Consider the following 19,749-nt stretch of genomic DNA (forward strand, 5'->3'; position numbering starts at 1 on the left):
AAAATTATAGACACAGGAATGCATCAATTTATAAACTCCAGTGATATTAATGTTATTCCAAAAAGGGCCACTTTGGATGAATACATTTTAGTTTTGGTACTTTAAGTATATGTTGCTGCTAGTACTTTTATACTTTTACTTAGAACTTACATAAAAGTAATATTTTAAATTCAGGACTTTTAATTGTAACGGAGTATTTTTACAGTATTGTATTATTACTTTTACTTAAGTATACATTGTGAGTACTTCATCCCCCACTGAATGCAATAATATATACATGTTTTTATCATAATTGTAATTGTTATTGTTATCATTAATCATTTTAGTGCTTCAATTGCTTCTATTTTAGTGCTGTAGTTGGGTTTGTGGATGCTTTTGGGAGATAAAGATTGTGGGGGAAGATGTGTTATTTTTATTTTTTATATTTCTTGTATGTCTTTGGTTGTGGTGCTTATTTTACTGATTATGTGCATGTTATGTGTGATTGTCATCACGATCCAACAGGGGAGGGGGGAGAACACATACACATTTGGTTACAAGAAAATATTAAAGGATGAAAATGCAGATAATAAAAGTCGTATTTTGCTGGCGTGAAATAGGCATGGATGTGTAAAGAGAACTAAGTAAAATAAAAATAAGCAGAGGGTGGAAAACGAAAAAGGAAGAGAACAGCGAAGAAGAAAAAAAAACATATCGTCACTTCCTACGAAGATCTCGCGTGGTCACGTGATGTTGCATTAGCTCGCTGACTCTGCTATGTTTGTCGTTTGTGCTAACGTTTTAGAAATGCTAACTTTCTTGCTTTTATCGGTTTATCGTGGCAAAGGGACGTCCCGCAGCTTTCCAGATATCCGTTTTTATCGACGGTGGGCGAGAAGTTTGACTGCGAAAACGGGCCTTCGCGTCACGTGACCAGCATGCGGCTGAGCGTTTGATAAAAAAAGATGGCGTGAGCGCGGCGGAGCGAAGAGGACAACAAACTGCCGAACCGGAGCGGCGAGAGAGAGCAGCCCTTCAACTGTCAAGTAAGTGGATTTTAGCCTGGGGATTTGTTAGTTTTAACACTTAAGGCCCGGTTATTATAAACACAAACTTGTTGTGGCTTGGTAATTGTTATTACAGGAAGTATTGTAAATGTCAATTTTAAGGTGTACGTTTACTCCTCGTTGCTAATGTTAGCTTCGCCACAGCAATGACACCGTGTACATTATCACAACAATGCGAGGGGGCTGATGGCTGAACCCCGCCGCCTAGCCTTGTCTCGGTAGGGGGATAAGGTTGAGAAAAGACACACTCAAATGTAAGGTTTAGACGTTGTTTTGAAAACCTATTGTTAGTGCTATATAAGCTGGCTAGCGTTATTTTATCAGCAACGTATCATGTTAGCGAAAACAAGCTAGCTTTGATTGCACCTTACCATCAACCTGTTTATTTAGTATTTCACCATTTGCCATCTACTTCTACTTGACAAATATGTTTAGAGTTATTTTCACAAAATGAATAAAACATACACTTCTATTTGAACTTTGAATGCACACATAATGAAAATAGCTCAAGTTCACTGTGTAGTTATTCTTCCCCACGTTGTATTGCAACTGTGGAACAACAATTTCCCTTGGGGTACATTAAGTTTTATCTTGCGAACTTGTTGCGTTATAATGTCAACAACTTGTTCTGTAACCTAAAACTATGACTGATTAACAGGTATGAAATGCGCATTATTAGTAATTGGTCACAGCGTGGATAACGTTAAAAGCTAACTGACATATGTCTCCGTGGTGACTGTTAATGACACAAAGCTATTTTCAAACTGTAGTTTCTTGTTGGGCATTAAGGTGTTTGTTCTCACTGTTGTGTCTCTGAAATGAATTTGAGACTGTCTTAGTACGTTAGCTCTCTGTTAGCACAGTTTAGCCGTGTCACCCTGCTTTACTCAGGCTAGTTTAACAAGCTAGCTGGTATGACAGCTAGTAAGGCAAAGGTTAGCATTAGTATGCTGAAATACATGAGTGTGTTGAAATACAGCAGTGTTCAAAAAGCATGGTCCCATCATACATCATATATGCCTGTTTTTATTAAAATGAGCAACCTGCGGAGCCAGCTAGGAGGTCGGGGGCGTTAGAGTCAGAGGGACCAGGAAGTTGTAGGCACTAAAGCACGGCATTGCAAACACGTGTCTTGTTTTGGGTCACTTTGGAACAAGTCTGACCTGGTGTGCAGACGCTGCAGTTAGAAATGGCAAACTCTCATTACAAATCATAGTTTTTCGGGATTTGGAGCGATTTTAGGTATCTCGATTCAGCGTTACGTTTTTAATATTAATATCAGTGTGTCCTGCAGGACGAGATACGGCGAGGTGAACGTTTAAATAGATGTGTTATGCTTACGTTGAATTGAAATACCGTGTGTGTTATAGGCGAACTATACACGTTTGGTCTTTTAATACTAAAGGTATTATTTACCCTTTGTGTTTCATTGGGAAACTGGGCATTGCATTTTATATCGCATCCCGTGTTTCATCTCATGCTGTATCACACATGTGGGTTCTAATATCCTTTTTGTTATTCTTAGTTCATGTGGTTTTTGAGGGGCACATTTCTGTTTGGATTTTGTTTTTGTAAGCATTGCTTCACTTATAGCTATCCCACATTGAGTTTAAACTATTTATTAGTTTGATATTATGCTTGTGGTTGTTAGCCTCATCTGGTAACCTCTTGGGCAGGTAGACCTTTATTCTTAATATTTGTCTCTTCCATTGTTTTATTTACACACACCACTCCCTTTTTAATACACAATGACTCTCTTCATTTTCCATTTAGTCAATACAGTTAGCAAGAAATTTTGTATGCAAAACTAAAATGTTGAACTCGCTAGTGTTGTTGTGTGCATGCATTATGCTGTGAAAATGTTAGAGTTCAGCAGAACATTTCTTGTGTTTTTATTTGTTTTTTACAAAATAATTTTTCTTCATCACCGGTTATAACCAAAAGCTGTAACTTTTCACAATTTAAGACGCTATAACCTGCACATGTTTGACTACCTTTCTTTGAATTCAATGTACATGTTTAATCGACTATCAAAATTGATTCCAGTGTGTTTTGTGTAGTGATTGAATCCACTAATTGTAAACCTTGTCCTCGTCTATAATTGTATCACTGTTATTAATAGATGTATTCTTGTCTTGTAGATGGATCCTGGACAGGATTTACTCCTTGCTGCCCTGAGTGAGAGTGGCATTTGTCCAAATGATTTTGGCCTATTTGATCTTGATTCTCAGGATGTTGCACAGCCCTCCACAACCCAGCAAGTAAGCTGGTCTTTGTTCCAATGGAGGAGAATTGATTTCTTCATGTTCTCACAACTGTATATGTTAATGTTCTGATTTTTGCTCCTCTTCCAGTCTATCTCCATCAGTGCCCTGGAGGGTATTGGGGGGACAGAGTCGGTGGATGTTATTCGAAATGATCCTCCAGTTCCAGTCCCGATTGTTACCATCAGGGTGAGATTACAGATCGACCACCTCCCTTAATTAATTATTGAAGAGAAATCTTAAATTGGAGCTGGAGTTTTGTTGTACAGTCATTTATTCTCTCTGCTCAATTTCTTCCACAGCACAAACCTCAGCCATCAACCACCACGTTTGTCTTAAATCAGCTGAATCAGTTGCCGTCACTAGGAGCTGCTGTGACCAAACAATCAGTAACAAATCCCATCAAACATACCATAACTGTCACCAAAGTGGTCCATGTTAGTAATTCAGCTCTGCGAGGAACTTCAACCCTTTCCTCCACGAGTACTCCTTCTTCAGCGCCAACAGTAGTGCCTTCTAACAGAGATCAGGTACGTTTGTGGAAAACATGGAGACCATTCCAAGGCCGTAACAGCTTGGAGAAATGCATTTCTTTTGATTATTCTAATTATATATACATTATTTTTGTTGTTGTAGCAAATTCAGCTGAAAGACCTCCTCCGGACTGGCAATGTGAGGACCACTGGTCTTAAGGGGAACAGTTTGATGGAGCTTATGAGACTGAAGCCTCCATCTAATATCGCTCCACCAGTAGCTTCAGCAACAGCAACAGGTCAATTAATGTTATTGTATTCATATGTACCAATAGGTGTTATAACCCATTCCAAATTAATAACAAATTGCATCAGTTGTGATTTATAGTTCTAAAGAATTGTTTGTGTGACATCTGACCTATTTAAAAACTCTTCATGGTCCTCTTCGTTAAATTATTTTTGAGAAGTTCAAAGTTTTATTTGAAAATAATTGCACTATGGCTGGAACTCACTATTACTTTCATTATATAAGCTTATTATATCTTGAACGTTTGGTCTGAAAATTATTAAAAAACATCGATTTAGATTTTAGATATCACGTTACTCAAAGGGAAGCATCAAACTCACATTTCTTAAGCCTGAACAATGTGATGTTCTGTGTTTTATGCTTAAAACGCATACAGCTCTGGAAAAAGAGACGACATTTATCTTAAATCTTAGTCTCTACATGTACGGCAGCCATTCCATTCCAGAGTCTGTTGAATTCCCACCCAGAAATGTTGTCAGTAGTTTATTGAATAAAATAAAAAAACGTTAATTTTACTCAAACCTATAATTTTACCTATAAATAGTAAAACCAGAGAAACTGATCATTTTTGCGGTGGGCTCTTATTTTTTTTCTTTCAGCTATAGTTCTCTGCAACACAAGCCAATTCAATCCTGTTGATCCAAATTGTTATGTTAAAAAAATAGTACTTGAATTGTTTTTTCTCTGTCGGTGTTTCAGCTGAAATGAACAATGGGATCAAGAAAGAAGTATTGGGTAAAGATTCTTCCAGGATATGGATGAATGAAGATGTTAAAATGCAGCCCTTCTCACATTCAATGGTAACTATTGTTATAATCATTGATAATTGTTGCAAAATGTGTTATGGTGTTAACATTATTGTTATGTCAATCTATGGGTAAAGAAAATCCCAGGGATGAAGGAAGAGGATGAGCCTGAGGAGGAAGAGGAGGACGAGTTGGGTCATGCGGAGACTTATGCAGAGTACATGCCAATGAAGTGTAAGTATTACTGTTGTGTGGAACTACAATGGCAGTATTATACTACAGAATACTTTGTAATATAATCTAGTTCAGCCCCAACACTCTATTCCACAAAAAAGACCACAAAGAAGAAGTATATGTTACAGTGAAGTAACTGCAGAATCAACCTTGCCAGTGGTGCTCAATCAGATAAAAAAAAAAACATACTGCTATTGTGATTTGCTCATCCACTAAACCATTCGGTTTGTCAATGCAGTAAAGATTGGCCAGCGGCATCCGGATCCTGTGGTGGAGACCAGCTCCCTGTCCAGTGTTAACCCTCCAGACGTGTGGTACAGACTGTCCATCTCAGAAGAAGTCATTGATCGTGGCTGCCTGTCTGCACTGCAGCTGGAGGCAATAACATATGCTGCTCAGGTAAGCTCAGGTTGTTAAATGTATAGACTATATAAACTATGATGGTTTTCATCAATGCAGTAAAGCTCTATGATGATAACTTTTTTTTTTACTATGACACTAAATTTGAAAGTAACCTTTTGAAAGGAAAACTTGTGGAGTTTTAATTATTGATTTCTTGTCCCTGTGTACCAAAGCAACATGAGACATTCCTCCCCTGTGGTGATCGAGCTGCATATTTGATTGGAGATGGAGCAGGTGTGGGGAAAGGCCGGACCATTGCAGGCATCATCCATGAGAATTACCTTTTGGGCAGAAAGAGATCACTTTGGTAAATATCCCAATCCTTTACATTATATTCAATACTGATTTAAAAACTATCACCTTTTTAAAATAAATGCTTTGCCGACAGAATTAACCTCACTAATATTCTCCTCTTTTGTTCAGGTTCAGTGTCTCTAACGACTTGAAGTATGATGCGGAAAGGGATTTAAAGGACATAGGGGCCAAAAACATCCAGGTTCACTCATTGAACAAGGTAAGATCATTTTACGATACACATATGAAAATGGTGATGAACAATGTAACAGGAAGGGAAAGTGTGTCCCTGATCACAACCAACTGTGACTCAAATACACGCATTATACTTTCAGTTCAAATATGGAAAAATCACCTCAAAACACAATGGCAGTGTGAAGAAAGGTGTGATATTCGCCACCTACTCCTCCTTGATCGGAGAGAGCCAATCGGGAGGGAAGTACAAGACCAGATTTCAACAGCTTATCCACTGGTGTGGGGAGGACTTTGACGGAGTTGTATCCTCTCCATCAGCCATCAGTTGGTACCATAGATGTCACTTTTGTCTTTTTCATGAGATTTAAAATGTAATTAACTTAACTGGAGCAAAGTGATTTATAATATATACTTTTATGCTCATATATAATAACTTTTCTTAACTAAATGTCTTAAGATTGTGTATGACGAGTGTCACAAAGCCAAAAATGTATGTCCAGTTGGATCATCGAAACCTACAAAAACTGGTCTTGCAGTTTTGGAACTGCAGAACAAACTCCCCAAGGCTCGCGTTGTGTATGCCAGTGCTACAGGTTAGTAGATGTAATCACATTAAATGATCTCTTTGAAAGGGTTGGCTTTGTAAACTCAAATGGAGTTGGGGAAGCCTGTGCAAACGCTGTACGTTATGACAATGTATTGTTTTTCATTAGGTGCATCTGAACCCAGGAATATGGCCTATATGAATCGTCTCGGCATCTGGGGACTTAAAACACCTTTCAGAGAATTTAACAACTTCATCCAAGCTGTTGAGCGAAGGTAAGTTTCCTCTTTTCTTTAAGTGACTAAACAGCAATGGGCACTTCCCTGCCATGGGCTTGAAGGCTTGTGAGTGGAACGTGTGCTAACAAGTATGTGACACATTTTCTCTTTTCAATTTTAGAGGTGTGGGCGCCATGGAAATAGTAGCCATGGACATGAAACTGAGGGGAATGTACATTGCAAGGCAATTGAGTTTTACAGGAGTGACCTTTAAGATCGAGGAGGTTCCCCTGACTCCACAATACATCAAAATGTACAACAAATCTGTCAAGCTGGTAAGCAACACCAAATAAGTACAACAAACACATTTGTCACCTTGCTGTGATCTATTTTGTGTCGTTTACAACTGGATCTATGCTTCTCCTAGTGGGTGCTTGCACGAGAGAAGTTCCAGGCGGCAGCCAACCTGATGGATGCAGAGCAGCGCATGAAGAAGTCCATGTGGGGCCAGTTCTGGTCTGCTCACCAGAGGTTCTTCAAATACCTCTGCATCGCCTCCAAAGTCCGCAGAGTGGTGCAGCTGGCTCGAGAGGAGGTCCAGAATGGAAAGGTGAGACTAAACTTTAAATACAAACCGAACATGATCAGGCTGACAATTCTCCAAATCATCGGTACGGTTGGGTTTTATTAACTACATGAACACCTTTTATAACAATGGTGGATTAACTTTAAAGTTATCACAGAAAATGGAATGAATAAAAAGATGTGCACGCACTTATGACAATTGACTTTGTTTATTATTAAACTTACAAATTGAACTGCAATCTAAGGCTTATTAGCAGCCATACTGAGAGTTCTGCTTCCTGAGGCGATGAGGGCTCAAATGTTTATAACCAATTGGGAAAAATCAAGTTATGGAAAATGTAATGTTTCTCTGGTCAGCACTGAAAAACTAGAGATTAATGCTTTGCTTTGTTTTCTGAGACTATTCATGTTGTGCTGCCTGCTCTAACATTATGTACATGTCCTCTGCAGTGCGTGGTGATCGGCCTTCAGTCCACGGGAGAAGCCAGAACACTTGAGGCCTTGGAGGAAGGAGGAGGAGAGCTCAATGACTTTGTGTCGACTGCAAAGTACGGACAGACTTAATATAAAAAAGAAAAAACAAGACAAATATCCTATGTGTGCTACTATAAATAATTGTTTTTTGTGTTGCTGTAGAGGTGTGCTGCAGTCCCTGGTTGAGAAGCACTTCCCAGCCCCTGACAGACAGAAGCTTTACACTCTGCTAGGTATCGACCTCTCAGCTAAGAAGACCCCCTCACCCATTGAGCCTGCAGCACAACCAGAACAGAAGGGCAAAAAACGGAAAGGTAAGAAAAAGCTAAAACTTCTCAGAAGACTTCATGAAATCACAGATGGCTTTGTCCTAAAGATGCCTTGTGACATGACTCATTTACATTTATGATGATTATTTCTCCAGGTTCAGATGTAAAAAAGCAGCAGAAAAAGAAGCCTCGCAAGCATGGTGGCTTGTCAGGTACCAGCTCGGAGGAGAGCCAGTCAGAGGAGTCAGACAGAGAGTCTGGTAAAGAGAGTGACGACAGCTTCAAATCTGTCAGCTCAGGGGACGAAGACGACGATTTCAACCCATTCAGAGACGAGTCAGATGACGACGATGAAGATGGTGAGACAGTTAAGGAGGTTGTGAAATATTTTTTTCTGTTCATCATTCAGTGCCAACAGGAAACATGTACGCCTTGCTTTGTTTTAGATCCATGGCTGATCAGAAAAGAACCAAAGAAAGGAAAGGAGAAGAAGAAGAAAAAGAGAAGCAAGAGCATTGACCCCGACTGCATTCAAAGTGCCTTGTTAGCCTCCGGGCTGGGGTCCACCAGGCCCGCTTTCACTGCCCCTGTTGCACCCCCCAGCACACCTGCCATTGGTAAGCACAATACCACATGGCAAAGCAGGATTACGAGACTCAAATTGAGCATTGTGGATCATAAATGCCTTTTTTTTATCTGTTCTTTAGTCAAGGCAGAGAGTCAGGACAGCTGCCTAACAAGTGAAGATGCAGTGGACAATGCCCAGAAAATGAAGAGAGATCTGCTGGAACAACTGGATGAGTTAGCTGAGGATCTGCCTCCCAACACTCTGGACGAGCTCATAGATGAACTGGGAGGACCTGAGAACGTAGCTGAGGTAATGTTTCCATTCCTTTGTTTAATAAAGGTGTATCATTTGATTTGTGTCTTATATCGCTTGACGGTCTCTTTAACTTTCCTACAGATGACTGGCCGAAAAGGTCGTGTGGTCAGCAATGACGACGGCACCATCACCTATGAATCCCGCTCTGAGCTGGATGTCCCGGTGGAAATCCTCAATCTCACAGAGAAGCAACGGTTCATGGATGGAGAGAAGGTAAAGGCAACATTCTTAAGAAACTGGGCACTAAACTGTAGCTCAGAACTTATTAGAAGTGTGGTGCTTAACGTCCTTGGGGGAATTGTTGTAATGTGCAATATTAATCTGAGGAAGATATTAGAATTGATGACCTCCAACCTAGTGATTTAATTAGCTTGTGGTTGATGTGGCTGCTCATTCCACATTTGTACGTGAAAAGTAATGTTCATTGTCTGTTTGTTTTCAACCAGAACATAGCCATCATCTCGGAAGCTGCTAGTTCTGGTATATCCCTGCAGGCCGATCGCCGAGTGAAGAACCAGCGGCGGAGAGTCCATATGACACTGGAGCTGCCGTGGAGCGCAGACAGAGCCATACAGCAGTTCGGTCAGTAGATCGAAAACCTCACTGTGAAGGCACAACCAAACTTAGTGCCAGTTATTCCACACGTGGAATACCATTATCTCATTGTGCAAATGTGTTGTTTGGACACAGGGAGAACTCACAGGTCTAACCAGGTCACGGCTCCAGAATATGTCTTCCTTATCTCTGAGCTGGCAGGAGAGCAGAGATTTGCATCCATTGTTGCCAAAAGACTAGAAAGCCTGGTAAGGACTTTTTGAATGAATAATAAAGAACATTAGCACTTAAAGGAAGTGTTAGATTTACATTAAATATGAACTGTATTTGTTAAATCTTTGAAACAGGGTGCTCTCACTCACGGAGACAGAAGAGCAACAGAAACTCGAGACCTCAGCCGGTTTAATTTTGACAACAAAGTAAGCGCATCAAGCCTTTGCCTCAGACGTTTCATTGTTGTTTGTGTTTGCCAGTGACTCACTCATGTTTGTCCTTGCTACAGTATGGCAGAAATGCTCTGGAAATTGTGATGAAGTCTATCGTGAAGCTGGATTCTCCATTAGTTCCTCCACCAACTACTTTTAGAGGGGATTTCTTCAAAGGTACTTTGAGTTAAATGCAGTGAATGCATTTCCCTCAGTCAAAATATTCCTAACCAGTTTTGTTTTGGAAAACTGATGTGTAACTTTTTACTGTTTTTTGATCTATTGTCGTCAATAACAGTAATTTCTCCTGTAGAAATTCAAATTGGATTAATAGGTGTGGGCATCATAAATCTGGACGAACGATTTAGTGCAATGATACTGGACAAAGGTGACTTCATCATTTTTAAAATAAATGACATTTCAACAGTTTATATTGTTTGATATGAAGTGCAACGCTTGTACAGTATTGTGGACTTTCACGTGAATGTAATGTACATCCTTTGTATCTGCTACAGATTACAACAACATGGGGAAGTTCCTGAACCGTATTTTGGGCATGGAGGTCCAGCAGCAGAATGCCTTGTTCCAATACTTTTCTGACACATTGGCAGCAGTTATTCAGGAAGCCAAGAAGAGTGGCAGATATGACATGGGCATTCTCGGTAAGGTGGCCACACTCTTAATTAACCGCTGTCACAAATACAGAAGCAAAACTGAGGCAGAAAGCATTCTAATATGTTCAATCATTTAAAGTGTTTTCCTCTGTGACAAAATCACTTGAGTCATACCGATCTTTCTGCCCTGAATATCACAATTTCAGTGCCACCTTGTTTCTGAAAAGTATCAAATGTTGGTAAAAATAATTTGCTTCTGTCATCATATCAGATCTGGGCTCTGGTGATGAGAAGGTGAAGAAGATAGACTGCAAGAAATTCCTAACTCCAGGATACACCACAGCAGGACATGTGGAGCTGTACAACGTAAGTTCATATATTAATCTCAATATGCCCCTTTGCTCTTTTGGATATAGTTAGTTTGCAGTTACTTACCCTGGCTTTGTATTTATTTTCACAGGTAAGTGTGGAAAGGGGGATGTCATGGGAGGAAGCCACACATGTCTGGGCAGATCAGAATGGAGGGGATGATGGCTTCTATGTTCAGGTATGAGAAGATTGAGAAAGGTTCTCACACATGCCTCATTTCCACAAGCTTTTGGTTAATATTACTTCAGCAGAGTGTCCCTGAGTTTTTGGTTTCATGTTGTTTTCAGATGAGGAACAACAAGAAAACAGCCATACTGGTCAAAGAGGTGAACCCCAAGAAGAGGCTCTTCCTGGTTTACAGGCCGAACACCGGCAGACAGGTCAAACTGGAGACGTACACTGACATCAAGAAGAAGTTTAAAAAGGTAAAACATTGTTTGTAGTAAAATTAATATGAAAATAAATCCCCAATGCTTTATGTGGTTAATCAAGACGGTTGTTTTTTCCTTTTTGCGACGTTAGGTTATGTCAGACGACGCCAAGCAGCACTGGACTGACCAGTATCTGTCGTCAGCAAAGATCTGCTCTCATGCATTTTGGTATGTGCACTTTAGATGTCTATTAAAGCTCAGGTCTGATCCTATTCTATATGTTTAACTTTGTTCTGCTTCTGGAGCCCCAAATGTGGATAATTGCCTTGCTGAAAAAGAATAGTCAACAAATGCAAGATTTCTACTGCTGTTTCTAATGTTTGATTCAAACTACAATCAGTCAAACAATTCAATATTTGTCATGATGTCATAGGTCAACAAGTTAGGGAAGCAAAAAAAAGAAATGCTGGTTTTTCTTGTTGGGATTTGTTGAACCGTGAAAATATAGAATATAGACAGCTGTGATCATTCAACGTAGAAACCTGTTTCTACTTACAGGCGGGGTAACTGCAAGAAAGCCTCTGTGGGTCTTCTGTGTGAAGTTGGTCTCCGGTGTCGGACGTACTACGTTCTGTGTGGCTCTGTGCTCAGTGTGTGGAACGAGCTGGAGGAAGTGCTCACCCCGCTCAGTGGAACCAATGTGAAGGTGCAGATTGTCCGCCTCAGAACGGAAGATGGACAGAGAATAGTCGGTAAGTTGAAAGGCTGCTATTTTTAATTATTCTTTTAAGGAAAATGATAAGCTCATAGTTCATTGTTAACTATTTCTTTCTTTTACAGGTCTGATCATTCCAGTGAACTGCGTGGCTGCATTAATCAACAAGCTCTCAACATCGGACCAGAGCCAGCAGCTCGCCGTGCAGGAGCTGCAGAAACGGCAGCAGCTGCACCCCCAAAGTCTCAGTCATGCCCCCAACACATAGTTTGGGGTGGACCGCGTTAAAACCCGTCTCAAGTTCACATCCCAATCAGAAGGGATCTGACTCATGAGCCTCTATCTCTGCACTGCAGGCTCCAGGACCGCTGCCCCTTGTCCTGTATCGACACCCCCATCCCTTTCTCTCTGAGGGTTCGAGGTGTCACACCATGCTGTGGTGATTCTCAAATGTAAAGCAGTGGTTGTACAGAGAAAAGATTTCAGGGTTTTTCTTTTCTTTTCTTTTTTTAGTTCTCAGAGACTCCTGTGTTCACCTTGTCAGATTTTGATGGGTGATGTTTTGTCCTCTGACATTCAGAGTGAAAAGATATGTGATATATTGATCAAGACAGTCGAAATCTAGAGGGGATGTTGACCTGTGGCTGTTAAGTTATCCTCTCCTACATGCTATGAGATGTTCAGCCTGTACTACCTTGTATGAAGCAAAGACTTTTTTCTTGGTTCAGACCAAAGGTGGATGAGACAAAGAACCCTATGTCTGTGAAAGTCTGAAGGCTTCAGACTTTCATTAAAAAGGGCATTTAAAGCTAAACTACAATCCCATTTTAATATATTATTAAAACAATGTATCGCTCCTCAGACATCATTCAGCACTAATCCAGGGAAAAATTAGTCTGATAGAAAAAGTGGTGTAGGACATTATTCCAGCTAAACACAGGAAGCCTGATATCTGCGGGTAGTTTTCTGATTATCCGTGTCCATTACAGCCTGGAGTTTTCCAAATATGTATGTCTTTGTATCATTACATCAAGCTTCGGCAGTCAAGCACCTTTACAAAGCACTAACACGTCAAACTTTGATTTGTAAAAGACTTGGTTATTTTAGTGTCAGCTTCTTTGTTGGTTTCTTTTTATAGTACATGAAGGTGAAATGAGAGAAATGAAATGATTCCCAAAGATAATATTAAAACGTTGTTTTGTCTTATCAGGAAAACGGGGCTTTCTTTTTGGACAGCTGCTATCAACAGTGTTTTCATTTAGCATTTATAAGCAGAATTCAGACAGTTTGTTAATTGTTTACAACACACTGTATTGTAGTTATAAGGACTTTAACTTCTCCTTCAAAGACATGCTTCATACTACAGGAACTTTGTGCCATTCATTGTCTGTTTAAACAGCAGGAGGAGTTAAAACGATTGAAAGTAGTGTTTATAAATGCATATCTGATCACAACTACAAATATTTTGCAAACCATTTATTAAATGTTTATATACTGCGTATACATGTTGATAGGAGAAATAACTGCTGTTCTATTTAAGCAGTAAATCATTTATTCTCCCTTCTACCCAGTCTGTTAAAAACTTTTCTTTGTAGTTTGTGTTGCGGGTTAAAACCACCTTTGGTCTTTGCCTTGCCTTATGTCTGAGGGGAAAAAATGGTGTGATGTCAGTAATACCTTGCTGTACTAACTCTTATTCAAATGACAAGAAACATGTTAACAGCAACAATTGCATACATTAAAGCAGCTGAGGAATTGTGAGCAATGTGAAATCCTTGAAGAGAATCAAGTGCTCTACTTCAGATGTAATATTTATTTTGTTCCTTTTTCTAAAGAATTCTGCTCAGGGTTTAAACTCGTACAAAGACCCTCTTTGAAAAAAATAAATAACGAAGAAACATCTTTAATAAAGAATCTGAAATGCATGATCTTAGCTCACAGTGCTCCACCTCTACTCTGTAATGCTGCTCTGTGGTGGCTGTATTTACAGCTCATTTTCTCAGTACATGTTTCTAACACATCTCTCTGAAGCTGAGCTGTTAAGGAAACGGATGACTGCTTTTGTTGAAAAGTAACCCTCCTCTTTTGCCTCTCAGTCCTATATTACATTTTGTTAAAACTGCACTGGAAAGGACCGACATAAGTCTGGATACACAAACTGTCCTAAATGCTGATAATTATACAAAACGGATGTGTTTTCTATCACCATGTGCTCGGACACATCGTTAACCTGCACATTAGTTAATGTTAACTGTACTCTCTTTTCACAATTGAAGCATTTAGAAACAAGTGTAATAGGAAAGAAGAAGTGTTTGTATCATACCCATTTGCATTTTGTACACTTTATAAAAGGATAAACACAGATTCCTGACCGACAGAAATGGGAGAGACAATTGAAAATCTTGAATTGGAAGTATTATAACTTGAATAATTACCATATATAAGCCAACAAATTGTTTTTATTTTGTCTTTCTGAGTTATATACACGGACTGCTGACTCCGGAACATAGTTTTTGGATGCCGTAATGGCAGAATGCTTCCTTTTTAAAGTTTAAACACTTCATCATTGCACGAGTTGCACTAGTAACGGAGTTGTACAAAATTCAACATTACCTGAATGAGTGTGATGCTCAATAAAGCTTGGTATACTTCTACTTAATAGTACTGCTGATTATTTAATGTAATTATATTGGGATCCAAAATGTCAACTTATATGTCTCATTATTCTGATTTCATCCTTGAGCAAATTTGTATTTGTTCTACATTTATTTTCACACTGCAAATTTTGATAAATACAAAAATAATTTTAAAAAAACGTGATGTATAATTATATCACCTAGCAGTATATAAAATAGTTAAATTTACTTCACCTTTACATGTTACAGCATTAAGGCGATGAACTTATAAAGACAATTATTTAAAATGTGGTCATCTGAAAAAGGCCATTTTGCTTATTCAATATTTTTACTTTAGTATTTAATTTGGATGATGAAACACATTTAATTGTAAGTCAATAAATTATTATCATAGTTATTTTAAAGACTTAAAAACTTATAATGAATATCAGGCCAAAACATATTAGTGTATGATCATCAAGCAACATGCTCAATGGGGAACAACACTGCAAACATCCACCTTAAATGTAAATCTTTTGTGTAAAAAATACCCTAAAAGTGTAAATTGGTCATATTTTATGTCAGGTTTATTTGACTTTAGGGGCTGTAGGGAAAGTACTAACCCCTCACTCACTATTATCTATTCATTTGTTAGGGGCCATCCCACTGCTTCCCTGGGGTCAGAGGTCATGACTCTGGGCCAGGATTGGGCCAAACCTTGTGCTGGTGTGTCCAACCATGTGGTCAGAAGAGCCTGGTGGGACAAACTACTGAGGCATCTGTGTGCAAGAAGAGAGGATACACAGCTACATGCCTTCAAAATATGAGTGGATCCTTCATAAACTGTTAATTCGTCTTTTAATTTTGGTTAATGTAAAAGCTCTACAGATTCACTTATATACGAAACAATGGATGCGCCCCCACAGACAAAGACAGGTATCTGCAAACAAGCTCGTTTTCTCATTTGAGAGGAAAAGTGGTGATATATACCTTCAACAAAAAGCGTTTACTCTCATAACTAATCTGCATAAATGTTAAATTGAACCTTAAATTTAATAAACATGTACGAAGTTAGTTATCTTGCATTTAAACATTGGGGTTTGTCTCTAAATGTGGTGTAAAATTCAAAAGAACACTTCAAATGTATAGGAAAAAGTCCAGACATACTTAACATATCACCTGTTTAAACATCCCTTAATTTAATAAAGTATTTTAAAAGTGTATTTTAAAGTAGACTTCCCGATTGATGTTGAGTAAAACGTGCTAAATGTGTGTGAAACCGCGGCTGAAATCCTTCGCTTTATCGTCGAAATCACAATTTAACCGTTTTTTTTGGTAACCCGCAATGGATAGTAGCAGTGTTAGAAAGCATAGTGGGTGTCAATATAAAGTGACGGCCATATTTGCCGGTGCCGCTGTTGTAAACAAAAAGTGAGAGACAGACGCTTCACTGAATTTCGGGTCATTTTTATTTCTTTAATTTACAATGTCTTTGGGAATGTCTTATAAACCCAATGTCCATCAGCACATTCCGGGAACTTCTGGGAACCAGGGTAAGGAGAAAAAATGGCGGAAAATCAAAGTATCCGTCCGTTAAATCGAGTGTTAAATTCAGGGTCTCGGAGAATACCTGGAGAAAGACCGTGTCTGTAGTTTTTGTCCAGTTATATATATAGGGTCAGATCCTGGGAGCTAGGCTAATTCATATCCGCCATTATTACTAATGTAAAAGAGCGCCATCCGTGCTATCAGCCGCTGAGAAAGACGGTTAACGTGAGAAACGACAAGGCGACGGTTCCTAAAATGCCGTTAACCGTCGTCCGGGGTCCGGGTCCCGCCGGGTGGGTGCCGTTTCACGGTGACAAAAATGTATCACTTGTGTCTTCTTGAGCCAGCCTTGTTCCGTTTCCTCCATGATGCTCCTCGGTCGGAGCTGCTGATTGATCTGCCTCTGAATTTTTTTATGACTCTTCGAGGACATCTCGCGTTGGAGGCAGATTATTGCAGCCGAACAAAGCAGCAGGGGAGCGGCAAGGGTTGAGGACAAAAGCATGCCTAGGCTCTGTGGTGGAATTAAGAATGTAGATGTGTTTTTTACGATTTAATGCATATGATACTAAAGTTCATAATGAGAACTTTTACCTTTTGTACTTGTAATGCTATTACTTTTTTACTTTTACTTAAGAGTTTGAATGCAAGACTTTTACTGGTAACAATGTATGTTTACAATGTAGTATAGTAGGCTACTTTCACATAACTATTGAAATACTTCCTCCACCACGGCTTACATGTGTCCTGTCTTTGTAACATTGTTATACATTTAACTTTTTGATTAATATACATTTTATTATCAATGCAGAAACATGTTATTTTAGGCCCACAAAAATAAATTACACAAAACAAACTAAACGACCGTACTTCTGTTTTTGGTCAAATGTAAAGGATGTTTTTCATTATTTTCTGAAATACTTTGACCTTACACAACAATGAAAACAATATATGCTGTACATCTTAAACGCTTCCCTTTTGTGATTTTTGAACAGTTGGAAGCCTCCAGTCTGCCTCAGCAGCTAACCTGGCCACGTTGCAGTCCTACAGGCCGCTTCTGAGCGATTATGGACCTCCATCTCTGGGATTCTCACAGGTAAACTGCTGGTCTGATGTGCTCTGACATTGCATCTGATTCTATATGCTATTAAAATGAATTTCTTGAACTTCCATTAGCCGAGGATGTAAAAGGAAGATGGTAATGGTCAATGGTAGACTAGTACTTTACACAACTAGATAACTGATCTTGATGTGTACAATTTACGTGTTACACTTTTAAATAGTTTGTCAACAGATCAAAAGTGTCTTTAAAAAAGAGTGCTTTTTCTGTAAAGCCTTACATTTTGTGTAACTTATTTGTGTTCTTTCCTACATTTCGCATACTGAAATCGATGGGAAATGTGTTGAACCTGGCTTATCTTGTTCTGTTTCCTCTAACCTCAGGGCTCCAGTGGCAGCCAAGTGCCTCAAAACAAATATGCAGAGCTGCTGGCCATCATCGAAGAGCTTGGGAAGGAAATCAGGCCCACATATGCTGGAAGCAAGAGTGCAATGGAGAGACTGAAAAGAGGTAATTGTTAACTTTGACGCTTAAATAAGTATTCTTACATTTTCAAAATACTTCTGCTGAACTTGAGTATTTGTATTAATGGAACTTTCAACTTCTAATAGTGAAATATTGTACTTTTTACTCCACTTGAGGGATTTAGTTACTTTCAGATTACAGTTTTCCATTCCATGAAAACCATGTATGTCTAGATACGATGATTTTGAATGATAAAATATAGTGTTTCTTTATGGGTTAAGATCATACTTCTAATTATAAGCTAAACAAACAATTATAAAACCCTTAATTCAGCTGGATTGTTTTCTCTTCAACTGATAAACTAATTGGTCAAAATGATTTAGTTAACAGTTAATTATTAACATCTCCAATATATGGGTTCTCACAGGACAGCAATGCTTCAAATAATGAGGATGCGTTTTAATGTAATGCATTGCTGTGGATTAAACTAATCAACAGTACATAAAGAAAATAACCTTAGCACAACCTTTAACATCTATAGCAATAAAATGTAACATGCATATTAATCCAAACCCATCATACATAATAGTAAAACACTGATAGGGAACATTTTACTCTCCAATGACTACTCCTTATTATCATACATTACCTACATTTTACTGATCATGCCACAATTCCAATGACTAAAAAGTGCAAAACCTACAGTATAATACAGTTTCTTCATCTAAGTTGTATTCATCTTTTTTCTAAGGAATAATCCATGCCAGAGGATTGGTGCGTGAATGTTTGGCAGAGACGGAGAGAAACGCCAGGTCCTAGCTACCAACACACATTCCTCCCTGCAAGAAGAACTAACAGAGTGCGTCTCATGAAATAAAAAATAAAAAACTTGCATGGCACTTCCTTGGAGAAGAGGAAGTAAATGAAGAAAGGATGGGAAAAGCAAGCTCCTTGAGAGGAAAAAAAAATACAATAACACAGTTCATGACTCCGGAGGGTTCTGGAGGATCATTTAAATCATGTGTGCGTTACTGGAATTCATTGATATGTGTTTTTATCCCCCACTTTTGGGATCTTAGTTTTGACTTCATATTTAAAACGTTGATTTGTGCATGTGAACGGGCCCAGGGGTTAATTGTAGACAGCGCATGGCTTGTACAGGGGTAGATGGAAAGACTTGTTTTTGATAGTATTTTGGTCTGTTTTTCAGACCCTTATAACACACACGACTGTGAGTGAGTGAAGGGCAGAGATGTGCCAGATGCATCTGTTCATTCGTGTTGAGGTTGGTTTTGGTATTACAAAAAAGGAAAATGCTGTTACTTGCATCTTTGTATGTATTTATTACTCAGTGTAATAAATTGTATTTTCAATATAGTTTTCATTGTATGATTCAGTGCATTTTAGACACTCGTCACCCAGTCTTGATGATCTACCCAACTTTTTATTATAGTGGTCGAGAAAGAGGACTTTTTCATGCGGATATGCTTCATGGGACTTATTTCTTAATCAAGATACTGACCTTCTATTGGTCTCAATGTTCAGGCCAGCTTCTTACTAGTAGCTTGATGCCATTGTTGTGTGTAAATGTACGACTTACAGGTAACTGGATAAAAGCACTATATAGAAGCAGTTAATTTCATTATTTTTTCAAACTGGCAATTTAAAGACACAACTGTTAACATATTAAGTCAAAGTCCACTTTATTTTCAAAATGTCCACGTGTTATACATACAGAAAATTGAAATACCGTTTCTTGCAGTCCCACAGTGCAAACATAAACATGAACATATAACATAAAAAGATAAGGGCCTAGAAAAAAAAGGGGGAGTAAGGGCCTAGATAAAGGGGTATACAAAAAACTAAGTAATATATATAACTGTAATATAAAACTGTTGACAGATGGGCAAAGAAACATATTTCTAAGGATGAAAGTACCACAGGTTATCTTACAAAATCAAATTCTATCAATTTAATTAGTATACAATAATGATATTCAATTTAGTGTATAAAAAAAAAAAATCTAAAACCGTGAGCTTACCAGCATTACATGCATCATAAAAATATAATGGGTCAAA

General features: G+C 38.6%; 2 protein-coding genes across 4 annotated transcripts; both read left to right on the forward strand.

The window, feature by feature from the left end:
* The first annotated feature begins 716 nt into the window (after positions 1-716).
* On the forward strand, positions 717-14,637 carry sbno1 (strawberry notch homolog 1 (Drosophila)). 2 transcript variants are annotated; one of them, XM_063889200.1, is made up of 33 exons: positions 717-1,025; positions 3,188-3,307; positions 3,401-3,499; positions 3,613-3,840; positions 3,947-4,082; positions 4,790-4,890; positions 4,974-5,070; positions 5,309-5,469; positions 5,646-5,779; positions 5,896-5,986; positions 6,102-6,263; positions 6,419-6,554; positions 6,675-6,780; positions 6,905-7,058; positions 7,151-7,333; positions 7,759-7,856; positions 7,945-8,096; positions 8,207-8,410; positions 8,498-8,668; positions 8,759-8,928; positions 9,016-9,147; positions 9,381-9,516; positions 9,625-9,737; positions 9,837-9,908; positions 9,992-10,091; positions 10,228-10,302; positions 10,430-10,576; positions 10,800-10,894; positions 10,989-11,075; positions 11,185-11,322; positions 11,420-11,496; positions 11,827-12,020; positions 12,109-14,637. In XM_063889200.1, the coding sequence occupies exons 2-33, from the start codon at positions 3,188-3,190 to the stop codon at positions 12,249-12,251; spliced, it is 4,212 nt and encodes a 1,403-aa protein (XP_063745270.1). In that variant the 5' UTR covers positions 717-1,025; the 3' UTR covers positions 12,252-14,637. The 2 variants fall into 2 exon arrangements, with proteins under 2 accessions (XP_063745270.1, XP_063745271.1); XM_063889201.1 differs by lacking the exon at positions 717-1,025 and adding an exon at positions 2,216-2,288.
* A 698-nt stretch (positions 14,638-15,335) lies between these two features.
* Positions 15,336-19,044, forward strand: LOC134868230 (cyclin-dependent kinase 2-associated protein 1). Of its 2 annotated transcripts, none has more exons than XM_063889203.1 (4): positions 15,336-15,534; positions 17,142-17,242; positions 17,590-17,716; positions 18,423-19,044. In XM_063889203.1, exons 1-4 carry the CDS (start codon positions 15,507-15,509, stop codon positions 18,488-18,490), a joined length of 324 nt encoding a protein of 107 aa, XP_063745273.1. In that variant the 5' UTR covers positions 15,336-15,506; the 3' UTR covers positions 18,491-19,044. The 2 variants fall into 2 exon arrangements, with proteins under 2 accessions (XP_063745273.1, XP_063745272.1); XM_063889202.1 differs by lacking the exon at positions 15,336-15,534 and adding an exon at positions 15,959-16,151.
* The last annotated feature ends 705 nt before the right edge of the window (positions 19,045-19,749 follow it).

Source organism: Eleginops maclovinus, chromosome 8 (genome assembly GCF_036324505.1).
Source record: "Eleginops maclovinus isolate JMC-PN-2008 ecotype Puerto Natales chromosome 8, JC_Emac_rtc_rv5, whole genome shotgun sequence".
Lineage (NCBI taxonomy): Eukaryota > Metazoa > Chordata > Actinopteri > Perciformes > Eleginopidae > Eleginops > Eleginops maclovinus.